Raw genomic sequence first — 27174 nt, 5'->3', positions numbered from 1 at the left:
ATTGTGGGTATTGTTGTCAGAAAAGCTATAGAACTCGCCCGCGCTTGTTCAAATGTCCCTCAAAATAAACTACAACTCCCTTAACACATGTTTAGTGTTGCGCTTTTAGCTATGCCTTATGAGACATCGGATTCAGGTTGCTGAGGGATAATCTCTCCGAGTATTGCTTAGTAGTCAGTTCTGGTGAGATGACAGAGAGCTAAATCCATGCATGCGCCCCACCTTTGGGTGAGTCTATTTATTTGGACTGAGTCTAGGCTACTGAAATCCCAATTAGTGAAAACGCCGTGAAAAAACACTGCCATCGTTCTTTTCATGAATGGTGTTATTTATTTATTTATTATTTATTTGTTATTAATGCTGAGCCTGTCATCCAAATAGACTCCCCCATGGCGACCGACGAACCCACCACACTAGAGAAGAAGTTTGATTCCGCAGTGCGAGTGATGTGGAATTTACCTGAAGATGGTGAGCCTGGAAGATGGTCCCAAATCACACCTAGACACAATAGCACACATATTCATAACTACACTTAATAGGAAATAGGACACGCCTACATTTTGTGTATACTTTTATGTATCATGAATGAACACTATTATTATCAGATTAGAACGCTCTGGATGTTATACTACAGCCTATGTTATGCTTCAGCCTACACCTTTTTGGTCCTGGTGTTATGAATTGTGACTGTGTACATCATTTTTTTTTATATCTGTATTGTGAATTGCATAGGGGACCAAAATAAACATTCTCAATCAAAAAATACTACTGTAGGCCTAATGGAAATGTAACCATACGGTCCTCAGGTGAGACAGGAAACCAACAAGATGGTACACAGTATTTACTCGTTAATAAGGTTTAATCAAAATAGTTTGCAAAGTATTGACTTCTTAAACAACAGTAGGCTACACAACAGAAGTGTCATGAGAGCTGTCCTGGCAAGAAGCCCTGAATTCTGGTTCTCACCACTCGGACTGGACGGACAAGGTCAGCCGGCCCCCCTCAGAGGGTGGCGTGATTTACAGACAATGAGCTGGTGTGTACCTTATCTTTCTCAGTACTAGCAGATGGGCACACTATCTTGTCAAGTGGCAGATTTAGCACATTCTGTACTGAGAAGTAAGGTAAGAGTTAATCAGAACACAACATCCAAACTTGCATTCATGTAGAACTCCAGAGTAGTTAGATCAGATAACATACTGTTAACCTCTTAGTCTATGACGTTAGTACAGGAACAAATCAACTTAGGATATATTGATTATACACAGGAATAACAGGAAGACACGTTAGAGCATTTTTAGCCATTACAACTACAAAGCAGTTTATTAAATGTTAATGGTTGCTGTAACCATCTCGGTGTCATTATTTTAAACTCAGACTTCAGTTTTAACTCCCACATTAAATCAACAACAAAAACAGCATATTTATTATCATCTTTAAAAAATATAGCGAGAATTAGGGGTTATATGTCCAAGAAAGCGTATCCACGCTTTTATATCTAGCAGGTTAGACTACTACTGCAATGGCCTTTTTTCAGGACTCTCCAAACAGGCACTTAAGACAATTACAATTTATTCCAAAATGCTGCAAGAATCCTGACTAAAACTAGGCAGTTTGATCACATTTCTCCCATTCTTAGATCTTTACACTGGCTCCTGTTATCTCCTGTTATCTCCTGTAGGGCCAAAATACATCTGAAACATATTGTGCCTTATGAACCTGCTAGATGAGATCAAATGAGGTCTCTCAAACCAATGGAGTATAGGCTAATAACTTCCTTGAGAGATTCATCACACTCATATTCCTCGTTACTTTTTCCCTCCAGTATGTAGCCTACGATACTTATGTTTCTCCCTCTTTCTCTCTTAGGTCTGTATCAACAATCCGAAGACATGATGTTTATGTTTTATAGTTACTATATGCAAGCCACAGACGGACCCTGCAACATCCCAAGACCAGGAAGTCACTGGGACACTGTGGGCAAAGCCAAGTGGTAGGCTAACTGGTGTTCTGGACTAGTAAATAATTATATTGTCACTAGATTTACCAGTTTTGAGGATATTAAATTGACCTAATGTCAAAATGTTAAAGACAAAATGCTGCCTTAAAACTATGAAGACACACACATTGGATGGTGTCTAATGCATTATGCAACCTGTGGTTGAGATGTGATAGCATTGGATGCAGCAAGAGCACTTCAAGGTAGCCTATGCTTAGGGGAGGAGGAACCCTTTTGAAATGTGAACGGAACCAAGAGGAATAGAAAACATGTTTGCTAGTGTTAAAATAATGTTATATAATAATAATGTTGCTTTTTGTTATGCTTAAGCCACATCACACAACGTGCTTCACAGTGATGTGGACTGTTTGTTGCTTGCATCAAACCTGCAATGGCAACATTCATGATGTACGTACATAGCCACACAATAGAGGATAATGATGTCAGTTTTGTGTTTTTGACTTTTGGTCAAACAATTTCTTCTGTGAGCTAAGTAATCAGATCAACCAAATTCTGAGTTCTATTTCAAATACTTTACAGTATCTAACACTATACACCATACATAGAGTTCCTCATTTAAATGCTGAAATAGGCTACATTTTGCAGGTTTTAATTCATCCATAAATTCACTGATGTATTCCATCATCATTAGTCACGGGAGACTCACATGTTTTCTCTTGCCAGGGACGCATGGAATTCTTTGGGGAATATGACAAGGGAAGAAGCCATGACCATGTATGTCGACGACATTCAGCTGGTAAGCTTGTTGAACATTTTATGATAAATGAAAGGCTACAATTATCAGTTCAGTGAAATCTTTATTCTACCTTATATTCCTAAAATTATTTTTTTACCTTCGATAAAAATAAACCTTAAGACGGCACTGCATGAAATAGAATATGCTACAGGCTTCTTTCTACACACAAATATTAATTTGGCTCTCTTTGGAAGATTTTGGAAACCATTCCAGTCACAGAGGAGGTCTCTGATCTGATGGCGGTTCTAGGGACTTTCTACGAGGAAGTGGAGGGAGGCGAAGAGGAGGAGGAGGAGGAGGAGGAGGAGGACAAGAGGGCCTTCAGGCCTTTTAAATCTATTGCAGGTGCCTGATGAGAATGACTGCTGTAATGAGTGGGGGGGATCAAACCTGTAAGCCACAATCTTACCTAGTGAGCCAGAGGCTAGCCTGCCACGCAATCAACAGTGGCTACCTGATTGGGAGGTGATGCTTAAGGGCACAACACCTTTTAAATCACACATGAGCATTACGTCGGACGGAGGCTGTCTATTCTTAAAAAATAATGTGAATTTTGAACAATCATGATAATTTTCTCTAGATACAGTATATTTAAAAAGGCAGCTGTGGTCCTGCCATGGCATGGACCAATCAGAATGTATTATGTATTCTAATGGCATGGACCAGTTGGAATGTATTATGTATTCTATTGGCATGGGCCAATTAGAATCTATTATATATTATGAAGTATTCTATAGTCTATGGTCCCAGAAGCAGAGCGTTGTGGAGGTCTTGCAAGTTGTTCTTGTAAACAGCTTCCTGGATTCCCACGTTCTCATATCACGTCGTAGCACCTCTCATGTAAAATGTATCATGAAGACGTGGCTTGTGGCTGAAATTGCACAGTGTCAGCCTGACTTAAAAACACACATTACTTAAAAGTGCCTTTTTTAATTTTGTTCAGCTCAATCGCAATGGCCACATCAGCAGAAACCATTGATGGACGGTAGGTGTCTATTTTTCTGGAGTCTTTTGTGTCTCCCTTCCTTTCTCGTGGCATTGTGTTTTTTTCATATCATTCAAAGTGTGTAGTTTTGCCTCATTAGTAGGTTGAGCTATGTAGTTGTAATAGTTTATTAGTTGTATTAAGTGTCACTTGTCCTAGAGCCATGTGTGGTTGTCTAGTAGTCACAGACTGCTAAATATCGTGTCAATGTGTTGTGGCGTTGTAGATGCTGTGGTTGCATTCTAGTCCCGTTAGATGTGTCCTATGGAAGTCACTAAGTTGTTATAAGCTGTTATAAAGAGGTATTTTACTGTTTTCTTTTCTTACACTGCTTAGGCTTTGGGGATCTTTGGGAAGCCATGCAAAGCCCAGACAAGGTCACAGATTGCAATATTAATGGCATGGTTATGAATGGAAATGAGAAAAGCAAAACTGAAAGAAAAGTGGAAAGTGAAGGTGAAGAGGAAAGTAGTGATTTGGTGAAGGAGGAGGAAGATGAAGCAGAGGAGGAGGAAGAGATACGAGGTAACACCTATAGCAGTAGTTTTGCAAGTTTGTATGAATCATTTGTTGCATGAAGTACTACCAAATTCAAATATGCATAACATCATTAGATGTGTCCTATGGAAGTCATTAAGTTGTTATAAGCTGTTATGAAGAGGTATTTTACTGTTTTTCTTACACTGCTTAGGCTTTGGGGATCTTTGGGAAGCCATGCAAACCCCAGAAAAGGGGGAAATCACAGATTGCAATATTAATGGCATGGTTATGAATGGAAATGAGAAAAGCAAAACTGAAATTGAAGTTTCTGAAGTGGAAGGTGAAGAGGAAGAGGAAAGTAGTGATTTGGAGATGGAGGAGGAAGATGAAGCAGAGGAGGAGGAGATACAAGGTAACACCTATAGCAGTAGTTTTGCAAGTTTGTATGAATCATTTGTTGCATGAAGTACGGTACTACCAAATTCAAATATGCATAACATCATACTCATTATAGTGCAGTCATAAGCATAGTTAGTTCAAGGGCTTTTCAAGCTCTTGACCATGATTTAGTTGTTTGTTGGCATCAGGAAAAGTATGTTTGTCAATGTGAGACTGGTTTTCAAATCCAGGGGGCTGTTCCACGAACGTTGATTAGTATATTCGCGATTAAAAGGAAAAATGTGTATAAGTACTTTTACGTACTTTTAAGCTAACTGTAACCTAACCATCCTTTTTGATATATATGTATCTGTGTTTTGTCACTCTAATGATGCACTATGCCAGACAGGAGAGCCCCTGACCCACAGCTGGTGAGAACGGAGGACTTCATGAGGCCTTCAGAGGCCTTTCCGTCCAATGACAGTGTGGAGACCAGCCTAATACACAGTTCCCTTAACAGCGAGGTGGAGGAGGAGTTGGCCTGTACCATAGAACCTCCGCTGGAGAGCCAGTACAGGCACATGAATGGACACCTCTGTGGTAAGGCCCTCCACCATTACGGTACTCAAATGAGTTGCTAGTTAAAGGGGCGAAGGTGGAAACAAGGGGAGGTTGGTGGAGGTAGAAATCAGAGGACGGTCTTATTGTAATGGATGGAATGGAATGAGGAATGGTATCAAACACCAGTTTAGAGTACCCCACTTAGAGACCACACATGTCTGGATACATCAAAACACATGTGTGTTTTGCATTGGACATGGATCCATGAAGTAAAACGTATATGGTGTGCTTTGCCATTCTACAGATGGCGGCAATGTCCTTCCTGAACTGAATCATCATGGCAATGATTCAGAGAGTGAGGAATTCTGTGAGTCAATGGCGCATATAACCACGGAGGAGGTAAGTCCCACTGTTACGACAGTGGTCTGCATAGATCTTTTACAGGACTACATAGAACCTTTGTAAAATGACATAGAACCAACATAGGATGCTCTATTTAAATAGAACTGAACACCTGTATTGGATTAAACATAGCACTAACAGAGAGCCATACAAACAGAATAAATCACAAACATGTCTGTACAAAGGCCGAAGATCATCACCTGAGACCATCTCTGTCCTCTCAGAATCCCATTCACAGTGGCTCGGTCTGACCACTTTTACCGTAAAAAATAAGGCAGTATAAAGATCCACAGTAACATAGTGAGCAGTCCTGGGTGAGAAGCTAGCTACACTGATGTTTAGAGGAAGATCTGAGTGTGTGTGTGTGTGTGTGTGTGTGTGTGTGTGTGTGTGTGTGTGTGTGAGACCAGGAGGGAGCAGAGCGTAAGGGGGGAGAGAGAGAGGCATTGTTTTGGTTACGTTTTGAGGCATTGTTTTTGGTTACGGCTTAAATGGAAACTAGATTACAAATGCTACGATTGGATGATTTTGTCTGGTTGTCTTTCAAGGGTTCTGGGGCAGCCAGAGAAGTACACTCGTCTCACACGAAGGAAGCTCAAGGTCGGAGGGACCTTTGGGAAGAGACCAAGACGACTCTAAATGAGGGAGAGGACACATGGCTCCAGGGAGGCCATGATGCAGGACATGGATTACACCAACCTGGCACTTCCTTGTCAAAGAGTGGAGGAGGTGGGGGCTGTAATCATGGTCTTGTTGTTTCTACTGTATCCCGATGATACTGTTAACTTTCTCCTCTGCTTTTAAAGCCCATTGTCAAACAATGTCTCACTCACTGCCTTGTGTTTCTGGTGTAGGATCCAGGTCACCTGGATTGGGTTCTCAGACACTTTGTATCAATGAGGGAGTTGCTGGTGGTGACCTTCATGAACAGGTGGTTGTGGCACTGTGGAGACTTCAGGAGGACATGGCCAGTGTGCTGCAGAGGCTCAACACCCTGAAGGCTCTGACCGCATCACAGGTGATGATCTGAATCTAATACCCTTAACCAAAGAGAGGAACATTTCCTGTCCACAATAGGAAAGAGAGGGCACTGTGAACAAAGATATTGTTTCCAAAATTACATGATCTATTATCCTGGCATTAAGATTCAATTCAACTTATTGAGTGATTTGATGGTGACATTTTTGCATTGTAGCTAATTTTAAGAGTGTCATTGCAAATTCATTGACATTGCAAAAATGTCAATTGCACTTTATATTGCACTATCCAATGCACTGTTGTCTGTCCTGTGTTGTCCTGTTTTTTGACACGTGAAAAAAGTATAAACGCACTTACTGTAATGTCGAAGCAAATTCCTATATGTGTATGCATAATGGCAATAAACGTTATCTGAATCTGAATCTGAATCTGAAAGGGTCTGAATACTTACGTACATGAGGTATTTCTGTATTAAAAAAAAAAAAAAAGTGGTTTCGCATACATACATAACATGAAAATACATAACATAAAATAAAAGCTGATAATTATGTACTTTATCCTCATAGAAAATCATTGGGAAAATCCCAACTTTTGGATTATAGAACCAAAATAATAATACATTTTTAAAAATCACATTATTTACACAGGGTATAGTATGTCATAATGTAATCACAGGGGAGGGATTCCTAATCCCTATTTGTGTTCTTTTTTTCAGGCTAGTTCACTTTCTCTCATACACAATGAATCCCTACCCCTGGTGTGGAGGCCTTTCCGCCTGTCCCCTACCACTGTGGCCTTTTCTACAGTCTGGGCTTTGGTTGCTCATTGGCTGGTCCAGCTTTACCTTCAACGACAGAGGAGGTGAGTGAACCCTGTGTTCTATCTCTATATCGTAATGTAATGGCTAAAAATGCTCTAACGTGTCTTCCTGTTATTCCTGTGTATAATCAGTATATCCTAAGTTGATTTGTTCCTGTACTAACGTCATAGACTAAGAGGTTAACAGTATGTTGTCTGATCTAACTGCTCTGGAGTTCTACATGAATGCAAGTTTGGATATTGTGTTCTGATTACTTCTTACCTTACTTCTCAGTACAGAATGTGCCACTTGACAAGATAGTGTGCCCATCTGATAGTACTGAGAAAGATAAGGTACACACCAGCTCATTGTCTGTAAATCACGCCACCCTCGGAGGGGGGCCGGCTGACCTTGTGCGTCCAGTCCGAGAAAAAGATGTTGGTGAGAGCCAGAATTCAGGGCTTCTTGCCAGGACAGCTCTCATGACACTTCTGTTGTGTACTGTTGTTTAAGAAGTCAATACTTTGCAAACTATTTTGATTAAACCTTATTAACGAGTAAATACTGTGTACCATCTTGTTGGTTTCCTGTCTCACCTGAGGACCGTATGGTTAAATTTCCATTACAGTATCAACGCCTCTGTGTTCTATCTCTGTAATGTATCAACACCACAGTGTTCTTCTACCTCAGTAGAGTATCAACACTCTATGACAATTGGTCCTTTGGGGGACAGTGTCTTCAAGTTCTGCCATATTAAATCTATAGATCAAACGGTAACCCTGTGGTCAACATCTCTCTTTCAGAAAAGTTTGCTGAGGATTGAGGGGGGTTGTCCAAACCAGTCACACTCAAGGGTCCACTCGTGTGAAGAAGTTGCATTTTCATTACAAGCTGTGTCTGATTTTTGTATGCCACTACTCACTGGTCAATACGCAACGGTCAGAAGTTGTGATGGTACATTCTATACCGTCTATTTACAGAGAGGCTGTACTGTATTTATTAACCATATCATCATAAATTGTTTATGAAGATGTTTAGTACTGGTGTTTTATTGATATTGATACACTTTTTTAGATAAATTATTTACTCAATATTTCAACAATCTATTGTAAATATATCGAAATGATTTATATTTTAGAGAATAATGTTTTGTGTGTAGCAAAGTCCCCTCATAAAATGGCAATCATTTATAGAACACAAAAGAAGGACAAAAGGACATTAGGGTGAGGTTCTATCTGCATTGCAATGAATCCAAATAATTAACTTTTATTAATATCATGATTTCTTTATATAAATCATAATATTTTTCAAATGTAAAATCACTACATCTCTACTGGTACTGGAAGAATATTGGTTTATTTTTTTAAATATTAATTGCTGTATGTAAATATTTGTCCTATTTCCATGAATTGTACTCATGCCATACAGGCAGGAGAAAATAACGTGAAGTCCAATAGTATTTCATTTGACTATAAGAATGTAACAATGCAGACAATACAATAATTATGTTCATGTATGTCCCAAACTGCAGAATGTTATGGAACACTGTAGAAATGTATTTGAATTTGAATGACAAAATTGAGCCTGATTGTTTGTTTGTTTGTTGTTTGTTTCTGTTGTAAACCTACGCTACTGTAACTGTATGTAACTGTGTGTGTGAATGGGGATAGGACAAATAAGCGTTGCTTCCTCCTATTCCTATTTTTAAAATTCTTTATTTTTGAAATCATTTGTATTCCAATGTACTTGGACTGCTGTTCGAAATAAACTTGAACTAACTAACAAAAAAAACAAAAAAAAGATACCAAACAAGCCTTATTTAACATGTCAAATAAGGCAATTTGATTTTGATGAACCAGGATATGAATATGACTGAACATCACGTAACAGATTACTATAGCATGTATTCCTGTAGTTATTACACAGTAATTACACCATCATTGGTATTGTTTAATGGTATTGATTAATCAGTGTGTACATGCAACATTGATCTGTCTTATTATATTACACTCCAGCAACTATGGTAAGGATAGAAAAGTAGCCTGGTAATTAAATGACCATTTATTATTTATATTTAAGTTGTTGGCAGCTTCTTCTCTTTTTATCCACATACCAAATACATGATATGTTCTAGATGAAAGAAGCCTCATTTTGAAGGAAATTAATAGAAAAGGAGACTTGGAGACTTTTTCATCAGACCCTGTGAAATATACAGTGCTGCTTATATAATATAGCCTATTAGTTACAATCAACTATGGCATGTCCATTCCTCAACCATCCTGTGATTCTATACAGAGCTTTTACACCACCAGCCCCAAGGATCTTCAGAGACAGAAGTAATTCACTGGGCGTAAACAGTGTTTGTATTGTGTATGCAAATTCCATCATAATAATAAATCTCTTGTATAAAAAGCAATTTTTTAGGAGTGTTTATTATTTCTCTTGCATTCGGAAGAATAGTCACACACCACCATGGCATTATGATTTAAGTGGGTACACACAGGTAGTCACACACTTTTCATCATGGTTAGGGAATTCATTATTCATTTAGTCAAAATTAGTCATTTTTCAGTTTTTGCAGATTATGAAAGGGCATATTGTAAGTGTCATATTGACGTGTCATACATTGAAATCTGAAACAAATTGAAGTTATGCATATTTGCCTATGACTGCAATTCTTCTCAAAATGTGACATAAAAGTAACAGCGCATTAGTTATTGCCTGTGATATTGAGGTAGTGTGCCATATTTTTTTGGGGTCCTTACTTTTCCCGAACCAAAGATACGTCATACAAGAAATCAAACGTGTATGGCCTGTTTATATACCACAATGCACTCTGATATTAGGCGTTCGTTAAACCCAACAGAAGAAGAAGAAGAAGATATTAGGCGTTAGCATAGCAACGTTACCCCCAAAATGCTAAAGACCTCTTGGTTGTTTCATCCTCTTTGACCAAAACTAAACTGGAGTCGCGTTGAAATAAAGATTGATAAGATTGCAGAGAGAGCATTTGGAAAGGATAGGTGACACGTTTGACTGTCTGCAGCCAGTCTCTCGGGGCTCTATTGAAAATGTTTTCCATGTCAATGACAGTCCAACCTCAGGTAAGAAAGAAACGAGTGTCAGAGTTGTTTGTTATGGTTTGACTAGCTAGGCTATAACGGGTCTAGACAGCTAGCCTAGCCTTGTTCTGGTCAGACAAGCTGTCACCCGGCCTACCAGCAACAGTAATGAGCTAGCTGTCGTTAGCATTTGCAGTGATGCGGTCCTGCTTTTAAGGCTGTGGTCCAGTTGTTGTTGTTGTTGTGGCTGGACCGCAATAACTGTGAACTAGAACCGTAGCTAGTTAGCTATAGACCTTCTGGTAACTAACAGAACTGACATTCTTGCTGATCAGACAGCTGGCGTTTTACTCTAACTTTAACTCAGTTAATTGACCAGGTGCAGATGCAGATGCAGATTCAGATAACGTTTATTGCCATTATGCTTGACACATATAGGAATTTGTTTTGGCATTACAGTAGGTGCGTTTATGCTTTTTTCACATGTATACATGAACAAAAACAGATACAAATGCCAAAACAGGACAACACAGGACAGACAGTGCATTGGATAGTGCTATTATAAAGTGCAGTGCAGAGTTTTTCAAAGGTCCCGTGCATATTCAGTCCTGGGCAGACTTATACAAGTTATAGGTCAGATCACTTATAGACAGATAGGTCAATAGGAAGTTGTAATGGGAGGTAGTAAATAGTAGGTAGCTAAGGAAGGAAGGACATTCAGACTGTGTTAACACAGCTAGGTTGGTTACTGATAGTTGCAAGTAAGTAACTGCAACCCGAGGCTTCCCCTTTGGCAACTTTGGGCTGCACAAATAGACAGACGAAAATGGGAGAAAAAAAACTGATTGACTTCTTTGATGTTAGGTTACTACCATTGTAAGGTAGAGAGAGGTAAAGGGGTTGAACTAAGTTACTACTATTGTCAGATAGATGTGAAGAGACCATCGCTTGCAGACAAGATGCGTGACAAGATGAGGAATTCTAGCAGCATAGCTGGTTCAACATTAAAGACCTTCTTCAGACTAGTGAATATGATTGTGTCACATGTTATAGCTGTCAATCTGAACTTTTCAGGTAAATCGACATTCTAGTCCAGAGGTTCTTAATGGGGGGGCCTCCGGTCCATGCTGGCATGTCTAACCCTACCCCTAATCCTAACCCTAACCTTAACCGTAACACCCTAGCACCTAACCCTAACCCTAGTTTTCCCACATGTACCGTAACATATATATAGTAGTAGTGAAGTCGATGTTGTACATTGTGCTCCTCAAGATTGTCACCATCTATGGACTCTGGAGTGAGGTTCATCAAAGCATGCATCTGTCTCGATCTTTCCCTGTGGCACCTCTGGTTTCTCCTCCACTGTTCCCTCCTCTTCTCTGCTGCAGAGGTGTTCAACACCCTGACAGGTTGATGCCTTATCTTCCCAGCCTCCTTAGAGTAGAGGCTGTCAGTTTGACATTTTTAAAGATCACCTCGACCTCTTATCAGGGTTAGTTTCCTGTGTAAATAAAAGGCTGAATCATTCAGGGTGTAGGAAATGTCACTGCAGGAATTAACTTTAAAATTATTCATTGAAAAAATGAAAGAAACCTATGCAATTCATTTTCGAATTAATTAGAATGGTCCACCCTAAACTTGGTGTATTACATAGAAGAAGACTTCAGTACTAGATTTTTTTCAATATTGGTTTCTGGTCTGGTGAGGCTCATGAAATCAAATCAAAAGCATGATCTGCTTCACCCTTACGTCTGTGGTAGCTGCACACAAGAAGATACCGATAAAGTGCAGGCTATAATCAAAATGACTTCCAATTATACTATTGTAAACAACCAAATGCTCCATGTATAAGGGCCTACAGCTTAGTCTGACATTAATAGTAGTAGGCCTATTATGGTAACTAAAATATATCTGAGAATTTGTGTAAACCTAATTCATGTTTGTCACTGCTCCGTCACTATAATACCTTGCTCTCTTTCTCTCAAGAAACGTCCTCTTGGCCCTGAGCCTTGCAGCCCTGACTTTTTTGGACATGGGCAATGGGCGTCTACAACAGAATTTCCCATAAAACATCAAATCTGTAAAGCATTGATAAAGCATTATGACTTTAATTAGGCCTAAATGTAAATTATTAAAATAAATACCATCAAAAGAATATAAATAATGACCATGTTGCAATCTCCTTTGTTAACTATGGTTAAAGACAAAATATGCTTTTAATGCTTTTTAATATTGTTGTTATTAATATGTTATAAAATAAATAAATAATAATAATAATAAAAATAAATAAATAATAATATATACTTTATGCCTACAAGCCTTAAAATAGTCGGTAAAACAATAAAACTGTACATGTCATTCATGACAAAAAAGACGATACAGAAGATCCAGACATTCATTAACAGCTGTCTGAGGCGCAGCTTCAGAATCAGGTGGCCGGACAAAATCAGCAACAAGGAGCTGTGGCAGAGAGGGAGCCAGGAGCCAGTAGAGAGCTGTGGCAGAGAGGGAGCCAGTAGAGAGCTGTGACAGAGAGGGAGCCGGGAGTCAGTAGAGAGCTGTGGCAGAGAGGGAGCCGGGAGCCAGTAGAGAGCTGTGGCAGAGAGGGAGCCGGGAGCCAGTAGAGAGCTGTGGCAGAGAGGGAGCCAGGAGCCAGTAGAGAGCTGTGGCAGAGAGGGAGCCAGTAGAGAGCTGTGGCAGAGAGGGAGCCGGGAGTCAGTAGAGAGCTGTGGCAGAGAGGGAGCCGGGAGCCAGTAGAGAGCTGTGGCAGAGAGGGAGCCGGGAGCCAGTAGAGAGCTGTGGCAGAGAGGGAGCCAGGAGCCAGTAGAGAGCTGTGGCAGAGAGGGAGCCAGGAGCCAGTAGAGAGCTGTGGCAGAGAGGGAGCCAGGAGCCAGTAGAGAGCTGTGGCAGAGAGGGAGCCAGGAGCCAGTAGAGAGCCAGGAGCCAGTAGAGAGCTGTGGCAGAGAGGGAGCCAGGAGCCAGTAGAGAGCTGTGGCAGAGGGGGAGCCAGGAGCCAGTAGAGAGCCAGGAGCCAGTAGAGAGCTGTGGCAGAGAGGGAGCCAGGAGCCAGTAGAGAGCTGTGGCAGAGAGGGAGCCAGGAGCCAGTAGAGAGCTGTGGCAGAGAGGGAGCCAGGAGCCAGTAGAGAGCCAGGAGCCAGTAGAGAGCTGTGGCAGAGAGGGAGCCAGGAGCCAGTAGAGAGCTGTGGCAGAGAGGGAGCCAGGAGCCAGTAGAGAGCCAGGAGCCAGTAGAGAGCTGTGGCAGAGAGGGAGCCAGGAGCCAGTAGAGAGCTGTGGCAGAGAGGGAGCCAGGAGCCAGTAGAGAGCCAGATCCGCAGAAGGAAGTGGGGATGGATTGGCCACACATGACCTTACGTAAGCCAGCAGTCACCACCACACGCCAGGCCCTGACTTGGAACCCCCAGGGGAAGCGGAAGAGGGGAAGGCCCAAAAACAGCTGGAGGCGACGGGACACGGAGGCAGAGCTGAAAAGACATGGTACCAGCTGGGGAGAGACGGAGAAGATAGCCCAAAGCCGTGCTGGATGGAGAAGAGTCGTCAACGGCCTATGCTCCACTGGGAGTTAAGGCCCTAAGAAGAAGAAGATGTGTCATTCAAAGTAACGGTTGACATTGTGGGATAACAGAAAGATATTGTTATCCTGACTGACAAAATCATTATATCCAGAGTGACAAAAAAACAGCTTGACCTTATTTAACAGGCAATTACTTGGAAAACCTATGGAAAACTATGGCCATGACCTTCAACTTTGTAATGTCATCTTTCACATCAAATATGCAACAAAAAAAAGCTAGCGAAATAGCTGTGCACACAAGACAAAACAGGCAACAAGCCGACCAGCCAGCAACATGTTGCGCCCAGGCCTTGCGCACCCGTCGCTTTGTCAACTGTCAGAATAGTCTTTTCGGTCAAAATGTTATTTCATATAAAAAATTCTGGAAGTCACATTAGTTGGCTTCCTTCAATACTAGCGGTATACCGGCGCCCCCCTCCCCTCTCTGGAAGAGCTGTACAACACACGCTGTCTCAGGAAGGCCTCAAAGATCTCCAGGGACCCGACCCACCCTGGGCACGTACACTTTACCAGGCTGCCCTCGAAAAGGAGGTACAAGACCCCGGCCGCTAAGACAAACAGACTGAAGAACTGCTTCTACCACAGGGCCGTCCAGGCCCTGAACACAGCAAAGACCTAAGTTCTGGGCCCTGGACAGTCTGGACGGATTGTATGGCAGCTGCTGGACTGAAAAAATCAGGTGTAGTGCTGAGGCACAAACATGTACATTTCAAGCCTGCAAACTGTGACACTTTAAATAACGTGAAAAAATACTATTGTGCAATATGACAACCCTAGTTGACTATCTGTGCAGTATAGTACAGTGGATTGTGTACATAGCCTTTATTTATGTAAACCAGCTCCTTCCCTTCTTTTTTTTTTCTTTTTCTAAAAGTTTTTTTTTTTCCCTTTCCTAACACCAGGGGAGCCACCCCTCCTAAATTTCGTTGTTTGGTACCTGTACTGTAGCAATGACAATAAAGTCCATTCATTCATTCATTCATTCATTCATTCATTCATTCATTCATTCATTCATATTTGCAAAATGATCAGTTTTGAAGTCTATCAAGGTTTTCAATCGCTGAAAAGTTCTATTGATCAGATAGTCAACAATAGGTTTGTTGTACCATGTCAGTTAGGTTGGACTGACATGGTACTACTGTCATTAACAAGGACTAACAACAAACTTTCTCTGTCATAATACCTCATTTTGTGCCAGGAAAAACCCTGAGTAAACTTTTTTTGATGACACGATCAAACAGTGCAATGCTGTTCTTATTTATTTATTTTCAATTATTAAAAAGGAACATTTATTTCATTTATGCAATGGTACAAAAATAAATGAAAAACTTCCGGTAGGTAGGCTATTCGGTATTCGGCCAAATGTTTCCTTAAATTTGGCTTGGTGCAAGAATTTTTTATTTTTAATTTAGTGATCACACTAAATTAACAGGCAGATTTGACACTTGCAATTACCAATTGGTCTAAGCATTGACATTGTGTTTCCTATCAGGTCACTGTGCCCCTGAGTCACCTGATCAACGCACTCCGATCCCTGAAGAGCTCCGTGGGAAGCAGCAGCAGCGCTGCTTCAGCTGAAACACCACAGCACAGAGAACACGCCCGAGAACACGCCCTGCTGAGTACAGAGGTACACACTCACTCACAATCTCACTCACACTCAATGTTTCAATGTTTCTATTATAGACATTTCGGTACATTTATTAAATTGAAATACAGAAACACCTCATGTACCTAATTATTCAAACCGTTTGCTTTTTCCACTTTTAAAATGAGCTAAAATGCAACAATGTCATCAACAAATCACTCAATAAGTTGAATTGAGTCCCTCTTAATGCAAGGATAATAGTTCATGTCATTTTGAAATGAATATATTTGTTTTAATAGTGTTTGTAAAATGTGTGTGTGTGTGTGTGTGTGTGTGTGTGTGTGTGTGTGTGTGTAGACCACATGGAGCTTGAGGGACCTGGGCCTGTCAGACTTGGGTGTAGGTCAGCTGGATGAGCTGGTTAGCAGCGTGCTACCATGCCTGAGTCAGCAGGTAGGACCATCTCCATCTCCATCCAGCCCGAGCCAACAGCCCTGGAGAACCTCCCACCTCTCCACACACTCCTTCTTCCACAACAAGCATGGTAAGGCACTTTGCCCTGAAACCCCAATGAAGAATAAGGCCGTAGCGCAGGCAATTGAGGAAAGGCCAAAGTCTATGTCACTATGAATGGCTGGTTTACACTGTGACCTCAGCAGCGTGTGTGCTTTTCATTTCAGTGCCCATGTTAACGGTTTAGAGCAGCCATACAGACCGCGTGAGATGCGCTTCTCAAGCGTGTCTCGCGCTGGCTGCCATGGCACGCCAGCTAGAGAGTCGGACTCTCTACAATTTTTTTTTACATTGTCATTGTAATTAAAATGTCCAAACATCCCTGTGTATCTAAAAAGTGTATGTTTGTAGTTGTGTGTTTTGTAAGAAAAGTTCACGAAATTCCCCTTGAATTAATGTTGAATTAAATAGGATCCTCTACTTTGCAAATGTTCGCTAGCTGGCTACACACATGATGCCAGTTGTCGTTTTATGTCTGAATTCCACGTTTCCGTATATTGTAGGTCCCTCCCTTTGTTGTCTGGTTTCAGTACGGTTAGACAAGGAATGTCTGAAGTCTATCTAGTAGGCTATTCAGTTCAATACACTTATCAAAGTTTCCCTTTTATTTTATTTCTAGGTTTCTCTGGTAGCAAACTGGTTTTGGTCTCCCCTGCTCTCTGCAGACAGAGCCCGTCTCTCCTACAGGCAGTGTGTACTGAGCATCAATGTTGGCCAGGTAACAGTAGATGATTCTGTTCAATGCTCATCGTTTACTTCGTTTACAAAGTTACGTTATTAAAGAGAATGCTCAGAAAATAACGTTTCCGATAAAATGGCTTGCCAATCATCCTCCTACATTTGATTGGCATCATGCACACACACAATGCATGTGTATTTGGCCAACATTTTTGACCTTGAATTTATAAATTATTTCCAGTGTGGGTCCAAAGTCGAGGTTTTAAAACTCTGAGGACCAAAACCAGGCGACTGCAGGCAGAGCGCTCCGTTGAAACAGATGGCTTTACACCATCCTTCATGAAGGTAAATCACTGGATTGACTGTAGTGTATTTGTCAACACTTAGAAAGAGGCCACCAGAGGGGTACAAGCAGTGGCGGACTCAGGCTGTTTGAATGGCAGGGGGGGCGAAAAGAAAAAAAGGGCACCTACTGCACAACATGGGACCCCATCAGTGCACATGGTCAAGTTTAGACCATTGGAAGGGCAGCCAATAGGGCACATCCTCTAATTTTGCCACTCAAAAGGGCACTTTAGTGTGACGTTTTTCAACTGTGGGGGCACATGGTCAAGTGTAGACCATTGGAGGGGGCACCAATAGGGCACGTCCTCTCATTTTCTCCACTCAAAAGGGTATTTTTGCCCCTCAAAAGGGCACTTAAAAGAGACGTTTTCCAACCGTGGGGGCACCAGGAGGGGCGGTTTTAACTTTTAATATAGCCCCAACTTGGGATAACTCAATCTTTAGCCAAGTAGATTCCTATAACAACTTATTCTGAAGCTCTTTCCCCCTCTGGGACAGACTAACTGCACATTATCCTGAATTTCTGTCCTATGCCACATGCCCCAAATCACCCTCTCTATTACTTATTTATTTATTTTATAAAAACATTATCACTGAGACATCGCTGACACTGTTTATTCATTAAAAGGTTTCTTTTGGCATGGTGAAGGATGCCAATTCAAGGTTGAGTCAAGAAAGCTGCGTTGATTGAGTTCAGCAACAATGAAAATGTGGCACTGACTCACTACTTTCTGCATTGAAATCAGTGTTGCAAAGTGTGTGTCTGATATTGACTGAGAGACAGCACCGTACTCAAGTATGGCTTGAATTAGTGGTAGGTGTAAGAACCATGCTTGTGACATCGAGGAAGTCTAAACCTGACGGTAACTCAAGTCTGCTAACTTTGGATAATCCTGAATTATGTAAAGCTTGTTCGTATACCTCTCTGGTTCTACTGCGAACATCTCTAACCATGTGTTGTGCAGGGCATCCTGACGCGTGACAGAGGAGTGGAGGTGGAGACCATGGACAAGCTCCTGAAAACCAGGAACATCCCTGATGGGCAGCAGGACTCCTTCAAGACTGGGTTTGCTGAGGGCTTCCTGAAGGCTCAAGCTCTGACACAACGCACACAAGGCAAGTGTTTACACAGCACATCATGGGACTGCACCACTCACTTGTTGGTCTTATCTGTCTGCCAAAAACTCACTCCAGTATTTTGAGTTACTCTGAAGCTAGCTTGGTGAAACAACCCTACTAAGATTAGTTTAACAGGTTGTTGTTTTTCTAGCTTGGTTTAAAATACAGCAAGATTACTTCAACTACACTTTTTCCTACCTTTTGTATTCTGAACAGTCTAGCTGCATTTTACCACAACATTCTAAATCAGAATGTAACATTCTGTACAGTTTCATCTAGTCTGGGCTGTCTGGGCTGGCTAAAATGGGAGGGATTTTAAAATGTAAACAAATTACAAAAACAATTATTTTGCAGACTCCTTGAGGAGGACCAGGCTGATCCTGCTGGTTCTGCTGCTGGTGGGACTCTATGGGCTCTCCAAGACACCCTTCCTATCGGGTAAAGGCTCCTCTTCCTATCCTCTGCATGTAACATTATCATCAAGACCGCTGTGATTTGTGCCAGCTGATGAATCCGTTGCTTACAAACATTAACCACTCCCAAGCAGTGTGATTTCGAGCTTTAATCTAACCATTCTGGACAGTGCGATTCCGGACCACAGCAGGCCTGGACTCGGCAGTGGACCCCGTCCAGGTGAAGAATGTGACGTTTGAGCACGTCAAAGGGGTGGACGAGGCCAAGAACGAGCTTCAGGAGGTGGTGGAGTTCCTCAGGAGCCCGCAGAAGTTCACCGTCCTCGGAGGGAAACTGCCAAAAGGTGAAGTGGTCCTCTTCATTCAGAGGAAGACATGTCGTGACGTTAGAATTATAAGGTTCTATCTCCATTTTTGTCAAAATTTAGTTTTTGACATAATCTGATCCATTAGGTGTTTATTAATGCCTGTGTGGTGTTATTTTTTAAAATGTTGACATTTTTGAGTTAGTAATTCATAAAAATACAAAGGTTCCATCTCACAAAACATAATGGAATGTAAAAACTTTGACGCTCAATATCTCTGAACTGCCCTAAACGGAGATAGAACCTTATCATTCTAAACGGAGATAGAACCTTATCATTCTAAACGGAGATAGAACCTTATAAGGTCACGATTCGCTTGATTTATGCAAGCTGACTGTGAGTGATGCTCAATAAAGATCAATAAGATCAGGAACTCACATTTGCACAGAGGTTTGAAGTGTGTTAAAGGGGTATTTTACTCAAGATGTATTGTTTCTTATTGTTTGCATTAATGCTCGGCATATATTGCACGATTTTTGCTGTCCCAGATACATTTTCATGATTGGGGTGAAATCCCTAAATGAACTTAGGGTAGGACCGGGATATTGTCTGTGGCTCAGGGGGTAGAGCCTGTGTCTAATGATCGCAAAGTTGGCAGCTCGGCGGTTCGAAACCCCGACTGGCCACGTTTTGAGGTGTCCTTGAGCAAGGCACTGAACCCCTAATTGCTCCGGGGTTGCCGTCAATGGCAGACCCCTTGCCTGGAGCATAAAATACCAAATTCTTGATAATCAAGGTGTCTATACCAGACACCTTGATTGCATGGCAATAAAACAATACTTTTGTGTATATTATTATTACTTGTATAGTGTGAGCAGGTCAAAGACGCTAATGGCTGTTCCATTTTCCCGATTATCGTGGTGAAGAGCTGTGAAGGATGTTTGAAAAGAATGGTTCATCAGAGAATGGTTTATCAGAGAATGGTTCATCAGAGAATGGTTCATCAGAGAATGGTTTATCAGAGAATGGTTTATCAGAGAATGGTCATCAGCTTGCCTCATCAGACAGACTGGCAAAATCTGGAAATGGTTAAAATATCAGGTTCTTTTAACAAGGACCAAGCACAATTGCACCAAGTCCTGTCTATTCTCATACCGTCGCCACGCATTCTCTCGCAGGCAGCACAGAGAAGCCAGGGGGGGGGGTGTTTTAGTGCAATCTGACATCAATAAGCATGAGTCGGCTAATGCGAACGATTCTCTTTTTCAAACATCCTTCACAGTTCTTGTCACCACCTTGTGGTGGCTTTCGGCAGCAGCACCATTGAGGTAGACCACTGCTGCCATGTCGGCCTGAACCTATTAACCACTGGCCCCACTTGACCGTTTATAATTTCTGATTTCTTTCTTGTTTTTATGACAGCTAGAGGGTACATGCTCTGCTCGAGGGCACAACAACAATTCATTGTTGGATTTTAATCCGATGTCTTCTGTGGTTGCACTTTTGAGAATGTCGAGTAATGTAACATAGCATTCTAGCTTTATTTTTTTTATTTCATCACTTCCTCTCTCTGCCTGTAGGCATCTTACTGGTCGGTCCCCCTGGTACAGGGAAGACTCTATTGGCCAGAGCAGTAGCGGGAGAAGCCGACGTCCCCTTCTATTACGCCTCAGGGTCTGAGTTTGACGAGATGTTCGTGGGGGTCGGCGCCAGTCGCATCAGGAACCTGTTCAGTAAGTCTCGTAGTGGTGGCCAAGTTGATAGTGAGTTGGACTGGTGATCAGAAGGTCATGAGTTCAAATCCCACCTAGGAACACCACTACTAGTGAGCCCTTGAGTAAGGCACTTAGCCCTAAGTTACTCCAGGGAGACTTTCCCTGTGATCTCTAATTGTAAAACCCTTTGGATAAAAGTGGCTGCTATATTGTTAAAATGTAAAACGTTTTTGATCATCATTTATTATAGATTTCAAACCATAATTCCCAATCATGAACATATCAATGTGTCAGCCAATTGGGATCACCACATTGTCTTCTTCAATAGGTTTGTCTATAATATATATTGTAAATGGGTTTCACGTGCATGACTTCTACTGATGCCAATAAAGGCCCTGGACACAAGCTGTGGATACTATGCAAGTGAATCACCAACATGACATGTTCTCCTGCTCCAATCCCAGAAGATGAAGACAGTTGACTACATAGCACTCCCCATATTAATCACAGTTCAGTCAGGAGAGAGTCCCTCTAGGGACGTAACCACATGACCTCAACCACTTTTCTTCTTCTTTCTCTTTTTTCCCCCTAGGGGAGGCAAAAGCTAATGCTCCCTGCGTGATTTTCATTGACGAGTTGGACAGTGTGGGAGGGAAGAGAATCGAGTCTCCCATGCACCCTTACTCCAGACAGACCATCAATCAATTACTGGCTGAGATGGACGGGTGAGTGAGATTTTGTAGTGTTCAATAGTTGAGTAATGCCCTGTAGCATTCTGGGAGGAGTGTGGTGGAGGTGCACCACTGACTTTAGTCTTACATGGACCAGGGTATCTGCGGTGTCTTGAAAATTATTAAAAGTTGATAAATCAATTTGGGGAAAATCAAGACCCTTAATAAGTATTAAAAAGTCTCATCACGATTTTATGAGGTCTTGAATTTTGTAGATATTTTTCTGAATTAGACTCTGTCCAAAGAGTTTGAGTCCTAAAAACTTTAAGTAAAAGTTCGTGAATTTATTAGTTTTATTAAAAAACAAAGATGAACCGGAAATGCTGTTGTATGGTAGTGGTCTAGTCTATTGCAAACTAAAGTTAAAGGTGTCACTGATGTAAACGGTTACAGCTCGAAGTGGCGGTGAGGTCTGGAAAAATATTGACAAGGTCTTTAAAAAGTCTGAGAAAGGTATTGAAATTAACCTCAAGATTCCTGTATATACCCTGTAGTCTTACATGGACCCTTTGGCTATCTTGATTTCCTTTGACCTTAATGTTTTAATGTCTGCAGGTTTAAACCAAATGAAGGGGTCATCATCATCGGAGCAACAAACTTCCCTGAGGCTTTGGATAAGTAGGCTCAGCTTTCTGATCTCACATCGTTATCATTAAGTAGGGATGTAACGATACACTCGACTCACGATTCGATATGATTCATGATACTGGGTTCACAATACAATTTTCCCCACGATTCTTTAACAAAATGAGATTGCAGACAAATTGTGACTGACATTGAAAAAAAAATGAAAAAAAGAATTCTCAGACAAAAACTACAAAATACTGTATTTTCTTAAAGAATCCCTTTTTATTTCTGAGGTAGGGTATAACTACAATAGGGCATAATGTTTCTCTCTAGCTGCAGACACAGGCCCACATTAAACTCCGCACACTGCCAGGGAGTGCTCCTTTTGCAGAGAGTGCGCTATCTTTGCCCCATACTGGCTCTCTGTGTTTTGCCTTTTGGGTGGTTTGGTAACCCTAGATGATCTTCGTGACATTTCACAAATGGGCACAAACTCACAAAAGTATAAAAACACCGCTCGTAAAACACCGCTAAAATATGCTCGCTCGTAATGCCGCTTCTCTCTTCAATTCGCCTCAGCTGTGCATGAGCTTCATGCTTTGAGTTACCGTAATAACTATATGGCTAGAAAGCGCAGCTTCTCTGCTTTCTGGAACCGATTAAATGTTTTCGATGGCACATATAGTTTAGGAATTACGGTAATGAGACCAACGTGTGCTGTCGTTTTTTTTAAGGGTTAAAAGATTATCGCGATTAATTTTTCATATCACCGACTTGAATTGTCTCATATTTGTATCGATAATTAACTGTCTCGCTATGCATCGTTACATCCCTATCATTAAGTGATGTCTTCTGTAATATCCGAGAACAGTTTGCCATTATTGGACAAAGTTAGACTCACTGTCCTCTTTTCCCCTCCCAAGTGCTCTGGTTCGGCCAGGACGTTTCGACATGCAGGTCACTGTCCCCATGCCAGATGTGAAGGGACGCACAGAGATCATTAATTGGTACCTCAAGAAAATCAAAGTAGATCCTGGTACGAAATGAGCATTCATGACTTTAGATTTAGGTCATAAATGTGAATAATTTCCTAATTGACTCATGGAAATGTGTTAGAATCTGCAGGGGCCTCATGCTAGTCAATCATAACTCCCCACGTATGAACTGTAGCTGCATGCAAATGAGGTTAGCTTGGCTTTCACAGTTCCTTACTGCCTATCTGACGGCCAGTTTCTCCATGCAGCCGTCGAGGCCGGGATCATCGCCAGGGGGACGGTGGGTTTCTCTGGAGCTGATCTGGAGAACCTGGTGAACCAGGCGGCCCTAAAGGCAGCAGTGGACGGAAAGGACATGGTGACGCTGAAGGAGCTGGAGTTTGCCAAAGACAAGATTCTCATGGGTGAGAAAGTCTGAGGAGGAATGGGTTGATTGGTCCAGATACTGGATGAAGGCCCTGTGCTGTGTTTTGATTGGTTGGCTACTACTCTCTACATTTGTGGATTTTGTAATTGTTGATCCTCGATTTAGTCTTTTACTTATTTCTGTCTATCTCTGCTCCCTCTTTTTCACCATATATTCGTATTTTCCTCCCTATCTCACTTGTCTTTTCTTCCTCTGTTTCTCTCTCTGTCCGTCCCACATCAGGCCCAGAGAGGAGGAGTGTGGAGATAGACAAGAAGAACAAGTTGATCACGGCGTACCACGAGTCAGGCCATGCCATCGTGGCCTACTACACCAAAGATGCCATGCCCATCAACAAGGCTACCATCATGCCCCGCGGCAACACTCTGGGTCATGTGAGTATCATTTAGAGACAGGCAGTTAACTTGACACCTTTTCCATGATGCTTCAAGACCCTCAGAGGTCACCGGAGATGGATTGAAAGACTAAAACTAATCGCTAGATTTATATCCCCAGTTATTTGTTAAGAGTGGGATGAATACGTACAGTTTACTGTAGCTGCTCGTTGGGTTGATGGACGGATAAGCTTGATGATGAATGTTACAGTAGGTCAGTGTTTAACACTGGAAGCGCTGTTTCACCTACTTTTAGCCCCCACTCTTCACAATGGGGCAGTGTGTACTGACGCACAAAGATCGCTGGATGGCGATGTCACACAAGAAGAGAAAAATTACATCACTACCTCTAAAAATGCATAATGTTCTCAACTGGAACCGGTTCTCGATTCCCATCCGTAACTGTGGGTGATTTAATGACGGCATTTAAGTGTATATTTTCATTCCCTGACTCAGGGAGCCATGTTTGCAGGGTTCCCACGGGTCCTTGAAATCCTTGAAAGTTTGTGAATTTGAAAAAAAAATCAAGGCCTTGAAAGTTTTTTAAAATAGACATGGGTCATTGAAAGTGCTTGAATTCCTCTCTCTATCTCTCTCTCTAAAAAGAAATATACATTATTTTTTTACGTAATTATAGAGACCATCTAGTCATGTTCAAGCTGCTACATTTAAAAGCCTCTCTTTTTAATTATTGTCTGTGAGCGGATAGTTCCAATTATATACATTCTCATCTAGATTTGTCTACAACTATGCTGTGTTGGGTCCTTGAATTTGAGGGAATTGAGTCTTGAAAGTCCTTGAAAAGTGCTTGAATTTGATGTTTTAGAAGGTGTGGGAACCCTGTGTTTGAAGTCCTCATCATCACTCTGTGCTTCCAGGTGTCCATGCTCCCAGAGAACGACCGTTGGAGTGAGACACGCTCTCAGCTGCTGGCCCAGATGGACGTCAGCATGGGGGGCCGTGTCGCTGAGGAGATCATATTCGGCAACGAGTACATCACCACAGGTACAGTGGGGTGCAAAAATGTGGGCACCCCTGGTTTAAATGTTTGTTTCAATTCATCTCCAAGTGATTGAACGCAAACCTGAACACTCCATGCTACAAAGTTGAACATGACATCTTTCTGCAAATTTTAAAGCACAGTTTCTTTTAATTTTAGTTTTTAAATTATAAAAAAGGAAAAGTGCCCTGTGCAAACGTTTGGGAACCCTTTTGGATTATTCTGTGTTACCTTTTGAGAAGATGATTACCGGTACTAAGGCCCAGACCAAGGTGATTTACTCGTTAGGGCTTCAATGAGTCAGGTGAATAATTCCAGGGTTGAACTATATATTCCGGCATTTTTCCTTGTTTTATAATCATTTGAAACTGTAAAAAGTAAAAATAAAAAAAAAATATATATCTTGCTTTAAAATGTGATGAAATGTGTCGTCCATTTAGAAAATCGCTTAGGTTTGCTTCTTTTCACTTATATTAATTGTAAAAGGCATTTTGACTAGGGGTGCCCACTGTATGTTTTAAGGACAAAAGGGATGGGGTGAGAGTCTACAGTTGTGTACAGAATGACAGTGGAACTCTTATGTATCATAAGCACCACAGTTCTACTGTTAAAGGTGCCATCTGTAATTGCTACATACATTTTGGAATTATATATAACAATTGATTCCTGAAGAGTATAACTGCCTCAAGAGCTCTGCCTATGAAATTGAGTGGTTACATTTCTCCAGCCCCATCCCTCAGCTGTTTTCCAAGGAAAGTGAGTTTGAATTACCTTTAAGGTTTTGTGTTCATGTTGGGGGGTTTTTGTGTTCATATTTTCTAGGTGCATCAAGTGACTTTGATGGTGCCACCAAAATTGCAAAAATGATGGTGACCAGATTTGGCATGTCTGAGAAGGTACGTTTTGGCAGGAAGTCAGGCCTAGTCAACCCTGTTGTATTATATTACCTGTATGCCCTTCATGACCTGTCGCAAAGAACCCTGTCAAAGATGTACTGGATCCCTCACTTTCCTATCTTCCAGCTTGGTGTCATGACCTACACTGACTTCAACAAGCAAAGCCCAGAGACTAAGGCTGCCATTGAACGTGAAATTAGGATACTTTTGAAGGTGCGTATCCAACTCTACCCTCCTCCAAACCAGTGGCCCAGCATACTTTCAGATGTTTTTCTTGTCCCCAATTGCCTTAAATCAGCCAGAAGAGTCTAGTTCCTCTCAAGGTTTCTTCCTCCTAGGGAGTTTTTCCTTGTGCCTGTTTTTCTCCCCTCTGAGTCTTTTTGCTGTACTACTTTGCTGTGTGTCTACTTTGACCCCATAGTAATTGTTCAATTTCAAATCCAAACTGTTGGGAGTATAAAGCTAAATGAAGACAACATGCTTCCTTTTCCCAATACTTATGGAGGGCACTGCATGTTCAAAACACCTTGTGTGAAAGGGATGTTTCACTTCTATGCAATCAAAGAAACAACATGCAGTACCCTTGATCACGGTTGTTTTTGAAATAAAGAATAAAGCTGCAGTATGTAGGATTGTGGTACAAACTACATGCGTCGCAGATTAGAATTGTAACAATTCAAGCTCATGCAGAGATACTCTACTCTCTATACCACAGTGTGTACTAACTTCTCTCACGGCTTGTGTGGTCTCCAGGACTCATACGAGCGTGCCAAAACTCTCCTAAAATCCCACACCAAGGAGCACAAGAACCTGGCAGACGCCCTCCTGAGGTACGAGACGCTGGACGCCAAAGAGATAAAGATGGTTCTGGAAGGCAAGACCCTGGAGACGAGATGAGACCACCGGGGATGAGAGGGAGAGATGGAGGGAGGCAGGCAGGGAATCGATGGATGGACAATGTTAGTCAGTCACAAGGATCTACCCAGGTTTGTAGAGAAGGCCCCTGGAGGAGTGTTTGTAGGGCTTTTGAAAGTGTTAGGGGTGGGAATAGAGCATACTGAATATGATGATGGAGTTAGAAGGATGTATAGTGTGGCGCTTGTGGTAGAAAGTGATGTCTGATTGTGGAAGAGGAGTGGTGGGTGTACGGGAGGTATTGTGAATGTATAGCTATATGCCAACGGAAATCACGGCTTTAGGATGGAATTATCTTTTTTTGTAAACTGTACACACATGTCTTTTTATCTCACTGTTTTCTCTTTTTTTTATACTTTATTGTGTCGTTTTTTGTATTTTTTTCCTCCATAGAATCACAAGACATTTATACAAAGTTTAGAAATTCTGACACTCATTTCCCCCCCCCCACCATTCCCCCCCCCCCACCCAGTCCAATAACACAAACACAACCCAGGAGAACACAAAAAAACCAAGCATGACAAAAACAAGACCCCGATCAAAGGGTAAATAACACACATGCTCTGCCACAGCTAAACAAAAACGAAACAATAAGATATA

The 27174-nt window shown here is 41.6% G+C and overlaps 2 protein-coding genes across 2 annotated transcripts; both read left to right on the top strand.

The window, feature by feature from the left end:
* Nucleotides 1–389: 389 nt before the first annotated feature.
* On the top strand, nt 390–6592 carry LOC308168633 (acyl-CoA-binding domain-containing protein 5-like; the record flags this gene model as incomplete). Its single annotated transcript, XM_080543233.1, has 10 exons — nt 390–468; nt 1870–1993; nt 2684–2756; nt 2951–3101; nt 4078–4266; nt 4433–4633; nt 5005–5199; nt 5465–5559; nt 6111–6162; nt 6417–6592. The coding sequence occupies 10 exons, from the start codon at nt 390–392 to the stop codon at nt 6590–6592; spliced, it is 1335 nt and encodes a 444-aa protein (XP_080399359.1).
* Nucleotides 6593–10375: 3783 nt separating this feature from the next.
* LOC308168317 (ATP-dependent zinc metalloprotease YME1L1-like) lies at nt 10376–26951 on the top strand. The gene is made up of 18 exons (XM_080542865.1): nt 10376–10443; nt 15486–15623; nt 15939–16125; nt 16714–16812; nt 17014–17117; nt 18083–18233; nt 18591–18674; nt 18820–18993; nt 20535–20687; nt 21262–21394; nt 21956–22018; nt 22891–23003; nt 23211–23366; nt 23612–23763; nt 24642–24768; nt 25586–25659; nt 25786–25872; nt 26413–26951. The coding sequence occupies exons 1-18, from the start codon at nt 10411–10413 to the stop codon at nt 26554–26556; spliced, it is 2172 nt and encodes a 723-aa protein (XP_080398991.1). The 5' UTR covers nt 10376–10410; the 3' UTR covers nt 26557–26951.
* The last annotated feature ends 223 nt before the right edge of the window (nt 26952–27174 follow it).

The sequence above is a fragment of the Nansenia antarctica genome (genome assembly GCF_963989245.1).
Source record: "Nansenia antarctica genome assembly, chromosome: 12".
Taxonomy (NCBI): domain Eukaryota; kingdom Metazoa; phylum Chordata; class Actinopteri; order Argentiniformes; family Microstomatidae; genus Nansenia; species Nansenia antarctica.
This window is presented reverse-complemented; position numbering and strand designations above follow the sequence as displayed.